We start from the raw sequence: 6921 nt of genomic DNA, 5'->3' as shown, positions 1-6921 counted from the left end.
TGTCCAACATGTAAAGATTATTTGGCAGAAAAGAATGAGAAGCTCTGATCAGAGAGACTGGACAACCAGTGGAAGAATGCAATATCACAATAGCAGGGACAACAGAATGGCTTCAAAGAGGATCTACAACGAATGCTACTGACAGACAATATACATCTGATTTAGGGAACCACTTGCACTGGGAACCAATTGCACATTTAAATGCTCATGAAAGCGATCCGGTAGAGAATGAGGAATTGAAGATGAGGAGAGAGAATTCTGTCTGGAACCTCAAAGATAAACAAATTATCCACTTAATACCTCAATTGTTCTATCTAGGTCTCTGAGCTAGTGCTGGAGCACCTGAAGTCGGGAAGAAGATATTGATGTGGGGTGCCAACTTCAAGAAAAGCAGAGGACAGAATTCCTTCATGATCCTCTCTCCTTTAAATTTTCTGTAAATGAGATCTAGTGATTAACCAGATTGACACTGGATTTATTTTCCAAGACAACCTCGTGAGTGGTGGTGTGCATTCTTCTATTAGGTGGTACAGAAAGTCTGGTTGTTCTTTGTGATGTTAGCCACCATTGATGATCACTGACTTGATCTGTTGATTCATTAGAGATTGCAAAATGGTGATATTTGAATTCAATATTGTTCCTTCTTTCTACTGGTAGTCCTATAAGGAGAAACTTGTTCATCAAATATTTGCTTATTCTGAGGGACAGCATGTATAGGAAGCACAGGAGTAATGATTAATTCTTTGCTCTCTTTATCAGTTTTCAAACTTAATGCAGTGGTTCACTAGCATTCTCCAAAAGTGATCATTACAGGACAGTGTATGTATGCTATGCTCCACAGAATCTTTCAGGGGCTGCATGGCAAGGAAGGGTAGGAATTGGGCAAGTTCTGTGTCCTCACCCCAATTTACTCAGTGCAGCTTTTATGTTTTCCATATTGAGCATCGGTGGTCCTTTACTGGAAAAGAAATGCTTGCATGGCTTAAAGAAAAAGGATTGAAAATAATTGATCTGAAAGATAAATTTTATACCTAGAACATTACAGGCTCAATAAATGTTTGTTGAATGATGAATGATGAACAAATGAATGAATTAAAAAACAATGAATGACTAGATTTTCAGAAATGAGGGATATAAATGAGTATCTAGTTCTTTCCAGCCATGGCCTTTGTTCACAGAAAGATAGGCTTCAGGGAAAGGTTATGTGAATAACAGGGATTTGTCTTGCTTTTTTTCCTACTTTCCAATAATCCAGAGACGGCCAGACAGCAGGTGTGTGAGAGAACAGGGAGAGAGAGGATAGAAAGAGAGACGAGAAGGACACCTGGTGTTAAGCCTCTGACTTCCGCTCTGGTCATGGTTTCACAGTTTGGTTCATCAGCTTGAGCTCCCCTTCAGGTGATCTCGAGCCCTGCTTTGCGTGAGCCCCACTTGTCTCTCTCTCTCTCTCTCTCTGCCTTTCCTAGGATTCTCTCTGTCTCTCTGCCCCTCGCTCCCCACTCTCCTGCACCCACTCTCTTCCTAAGAAAGAAAGAAAGAAAGAAAGGAAGGAAAGAAGAGAGGAGGGAGGGAATAAGTGAAGTAAAGGGTAGTCTTTTTATCTACTAGTCATCCTCTTTCATTTTGCTTAGTTCCCCAAGGACAGTCTGAAGACCAGGCAGTCACCAGAAACTCCCCTTTCTTAGTCTCATCACAGCTAGCTCAGTCCCTCCACCTTTGAGTTATTCTGTTCTTGATGCCCCTTGGAAACTTGGGTTGCTGTTAGTCTGGAGAACTTTGCCACCCCTCTGGCAGGTCCTTACAAATCCTTTAAACACAAGCTACAAGTGCTTCCCCATGACCGGGGGATCACAGGAACCAAGGGACTCCAGGAACTGTCTCCATCATTGATGTCCTACTTGATGATGTCCTTCAACCACAATTAGCTTTTAAGTTCTTTTCTTTCAGGTAACCCAGCTAGCCTGCTACATACTTTTTTTTTTTTTTTTTGGTTTTTATTTTAATTCTAATTAGTTAACATACAGTGTAATATTAGTTTCAGGTGCACACTATAGTAATTCAACAATTCCATACGTCACCCGGTGCTCACCACAAGTGCACTCCTTAATCCCCATCACCTATTTTGCCCATCCCCACCCCTCCCCTCTGGTAAAGAATAGTTTATTCCTTATAATTAAGAGTCTGTTTCTTGATTTGTCTCATTCACTCTCTTTTTTTTTTTCCTATTTGCTTCTTTGTTTTGTTTCTTTTTAAAAAATTTTTTTAAGTTTATTTATTTTGAGAGATAGAGAGAATGAATAGGGGAGGGGCAGAGAAAGAGGGAGAGAGAATCCCAAGCAGGCTCTGTGCTGTCAGCACAGAACCTGACCCGGGGCTCAAACACACAAACTGCAAGATCATGACCTGAGCCAAAACTAAGAGTTGCTGAACTGACTGAACAACCCAGGTGCCCCTGTTTGTTTTGTTTCTTAAATTCCACATATGAGTGAAATCATATGGTATTTGTCTTTCTCTGACTTACTTTGCTTAGTATTATACTCTCTAGCTCCACCCATGTTTTTGCAAATGGCAAGATTTCATTCTTTTTTATGACTGAATAACATTCCATTGTATATATATACCACATCTTCTTTATCCATCAATCAACACTTGGGCTGCCTCTATATCTTGACTATTGTAAATAATGTTGTTATAAAGTTAGGGGGGGCACGTATCCCTTTGAGTGTTTTTGTATGCTTTGGGTAAATACCCAGTAATGCAGTTGCTGGATCGTAGGGTAGTTCTATTTTTAACCTTTTGAGGAAACTCCATACTGTTTTCCAGAGTGGCTGCACCAGTTTGAAATCCCAACAACAGTGCACAGGGTTCCTTTTTCTCTGCATTCTCACCAACACTTGTTGTTTCTTGTATTGTTGATTTTAGCCATTCTGACAAGTGTGAGATCCTGCTACATACTTACATAATCCGTGATGTTTTGTTAACCATAAAGGACAATATTGAAAAATCCTGGGAGCCTTTCATTCCAAAAATTAACAAAAGGGAATGTGATCTTCCTAATAACATTTCTCTGTCCTAATTTTATTCAAGGTGACTGTATAATTTAAATTCTATTGTAATTAGAGTGGTGAGTTACCTGCAGATAATCAATACTATCTACATACTTTAACTTTCTCTTTTCTTTAAGGCTATTTTTCTGGTTCTTTCACTTACAGGTATACACATTTTCCAACTTCAATAGAAGCTTTTCTTCTCTTTAGAAAAAAACTACATAATTTTCCTTAAAGTTAATACTAATATGGAATTCAAACCCATTCATATGATAATTTACATCATTCAAGTTTATGGCTGTAATTGAGAATCTTACATTATTTGATCTAAGGATAATCAAAATGAATACGGCTACGGTCAGTTCAAAGTGGGTTTTCATCTCATGCAACACCAAAACCAAATGGGGTAATTTAATATTGCCTAATGTGATATTCAGTATTCATGGAGTACTCACAGTTTCCTCAGATGAAGTTAATATTCTCTTTAAAGGAGAAACATGAATAAAGAAACCACCACGGATGCTATTGCATATCAATTTTAACATCTGGAAATTCTTACCATATGTGAACTGCTTTTCATTGATTGATTGATTGATTCATTCTGTAATCATTTGTAGAGTGTCTATTAGGCGCTGTGTTAGGCTCTGAGAATACTACAAATGAAAACAAAACAAGAGGGGCACCTGGGTGGCTCAGTTCGTTGACCATCTGACTTTGTCTCAGGTCAAGATCTCATGGTTCATGAGTTTGAGCTCCGTGTCAGGCTCTGTGCAGACAGAGCCTGTCTCAGAGCCTGGAGCTTACTTTGGATTCCGTGTCTCCCTCTCTCTCTGCCCCTCCTCCACTCACGCTCTGTCTCTCTTTCTCTCTCTCTCTCTCTCTTTCAGAAATAAATAGCCATTAAAAAAAATTTAAAAAGAAAACAAAACAAGAAATGTTTGGTCCCTTACTGATTATTTGACTGGCAAAGAAATGGGGAAAGAGATCTATAGAAGTGATTCAGCAATTAAAATGATGAAATAGGGGCGCCTGGGTGGCGCAGTCGGTTAAGCGTCCGACTTCAGCCAGGTCACGATCTCGCGGTCCGTGAGTTCGAGCCCCGCGTCGGGCTCTGGGCTGATGGCTCAGAGCCTGGAGCCTGTTTCCGATTCTATGTCTCCCTCTCTCTCTGCCCCTCCCCTGTTCATGCTCTGTCTCTCTCTGTCCCAAAAATAAATAAACGTTGAAAAAAAAAATTTAAAAAAAAATGATGAAATAGTGCAAAACATGCTATGATTGAGGTAAATCTAGGGTGAGGGGAGCAAATGGAAATGAGGGGTGAGATTTAGGAAAACTTCCTAGAGCAACTGAATCTGAAAAATAGTAAGAGTCAGGCAAAGGGAGATAGCAAGGACATTCCAGACAGAGATGGGCAAGAAATGCAAAGATCTTTTTGCAGAAGGGAGAAGGAACATCCTGTGGTCCCAGAATTGCAAGGGGTTTAGTATGATTGAAGATTTGAATGAGAGATGGAGAGTGGTAAGAGATGAGTCTAGAGAGGTAAGTAGATACCATATCATAAAAGGCCTATAGGCAATTGTGATGAGTTAAGTAATAGTTCCCTGGAATTCATGTCAACCTGGAATCTCAGAATGCGGGGTCTTTGCAGATGTTAAGGATCTTAAGAGATGGAATCATCCTGGATATAGAGTAGGCTCTAAATCCCGTGACTGTTTTCATTATAAGAAGGGGGGGACTCAGAGAGACACATGAAAAGGAGGCCATGAGAAGATGGAGGCAAAGTTTGGAGTGATGCAGTTCAAGCCAAGGAATGTCAGAGATTGCCAGGAGTCACCAGATTCTAGAAAAAAGTAAGGAAGAATTCTTCCCTAGAGATTTCAGAGGGAGCATGGTCCTGCTAACATCTTGCTTTTGGACTTCAAGCCTCCAGAACTGTGAAAAGTAAACTTCTGTTGTTTTAAGCCACCAAATTTGTGGTAATTTTTTTAATAGTCATATTCTGACGTTTTGAACTTTATTTATGCCTCAGACATTTTTTCCAATCATTTAAGATTTACTTCAATAAACATTGTCCTGTATTTTGTGGATAGCATTTTAAAATCAGAAGCAATTTTACAAATTTCCATATATGACCGATGGCAAACAAAGGACAAAAAATTCAAGCTTTATTAACAATTCTAAGTAGAAGAGGACACAATTAAGAGCTTCCCTGGTTAACATAAGCATTTAGCAAATAAATTATCTTGAATGAAAAAGTAGGAAATCTTTTAATAAAAAAAAAATCAACACGCAACATGGATAGACCTAGAGGGTACTAGGTCAAGTGAAGTAAGTTAGACAAGTAAGTAAGTAAAGTAAGACAAGTAAGTAAGAAAGACAATACGGTATTATTGCACTTATATGTGGAACCTAAAAAGCAAAAGAAACAACAAACAAAGCAGAAACAGACCCATAAATGCAGAGAACAAACTGGTGGCTGTCAGAGGGGAGAGGGTGGGGAGATGGGAAAAAAATAGGTGAAAGGGACTGGGAGACACAGATTGCCAGGTACAGAATGAGTAGGTCACGGGACAAAAGGTACAGCAGAGGGAATAGTCTGTGGCACTCTTAATAGTGCTGCATGGTGACAGGTGGCAGCTACATCTGTGGTGAGCATAGCATAACATATAAAGCTGTCCAACCACTATGTTGTATCCCTGAAACTATTATAACACTGTGTCAACTCTACTTCAATTAAAAGAAATCAAGGATAGAAGGAAGAAAATTTTCCAGATGGCAGCTTATACTTTTGTCACAATTTGTATCACTTATATTATACATCGCTAAATAAATACTCATGTTATATTTACAAAATAGAGAGATAAGAGGAAAAAATCCAAGTATCAGGGTCTTTCATTTGTTGTCCTTCTTCCAAATTTCTGAATCCATTAGTTGATACACTAAAAATGTGATTCTAGTTAACTACAGTTGAAAGCTTATCAATTAAGTCATCAATAGTGTAAACAAGAAGTTGAATGTCCGATTATTCCTTCATTCTGTGATCACTGTGTTTTCGGAGGATGACATCTACATCTTTGCTGACTACTCGGTCGGCAACCTGTATGGATGTATGCCAAGGTATGATGTCATCTTTCATGCCATGGAGCAATCGTATAGGGCAGTTCACAGGAATAGGGCTATGTAACAAGCAGTGGTGTTCAGCTTCTTTAATGAAACTGTACTGAATGTCAAAAACTCCTTTTTCACTGTATTTTGATGGCATGGTCCACACACCTTTCATCTCTATTTCCTTTTTCACTTCAACAGGGAGCTGATTAAACTGTGTCACTAGGTCATCTACAGCTGTAGCTATACCAACAAGAGCAATGACCTTTTGTGGCCTTGCGTTTGCAGCATGAAGCATAAGCCATCGACCAAGGCTAGATCCAACAAGTATCTGTGGTCCTTCAGCTAAGTCATCAATTATAGAAAGAGAATCTTTTCTCCATTTTCCCACTGTGCATTCTTGTAAGTTACCATCCGAATTTCCAACTCTTGAGTAATCAAACCTTATATAGGCATGACCTAGAGATTTGCAAAACTCTCCAATCGCCAAAGCTTTTGTACCATTCATGTTATAAATATAGCCAGGGATGAAGATAATTCCCGGACTTTTGCCTTTTAGCTTCTTATAAGCCATGTTTGAAAGGTCTGGTCGACTAAGAAAAAAGACTGATGACTTTGGTCTGCAAGCTGGGACCCACCGTGGCGTCCACTCCGACTTCCTTGCAAGTAACGTGCTGAGGCCATGGTGGAAGCCTAAGAAGACAGCCTCTCTGCCCCACCTCTGATGAGGTACCCAAGAGCCCAGGGCAGCCATGCCTGCCCCTGCCAT

General features: G+C 39.6%; 1 protein-coding gene across 1 annotated transcript; it reads right to left on the bottom strand.

Moving 5' to 3' along the window:
• Positions 1–6069: 6069 nt before the first annotated feature.
• Positions 6070–6921, bottom strand: LOC123605967 (palmitoyl-protein thioesterase ABHD10, mitochondrial-like). The gene has a single exon (XM_045493778.1). It carries the CDS (start codon positions 6919–6921, stop codon positions 6070–6072), a length of 852 nt encoding a protein of 283 aa, XP_045349734.1.

Source organism: Leopardus geoffroyi, chromosome A1 (genome assembly GCF_018350155.1).
Source record: "Leopardus geoffroyi isolate Oge1 chromosome A1, O.geoffroyi_Oge1_pat1.0, whole genome shotgun sequence".
Taxonomy (NCBI): domain Eukaryota; kingdom Metazoa; phylum Chordata; class Mammalia; order Carnivora; family Felidae; genus Leopardus; species Leopardus geoffroyi.
This window is presented reverse-complemented; position numbering and strand designations above follow the sequence as displayed.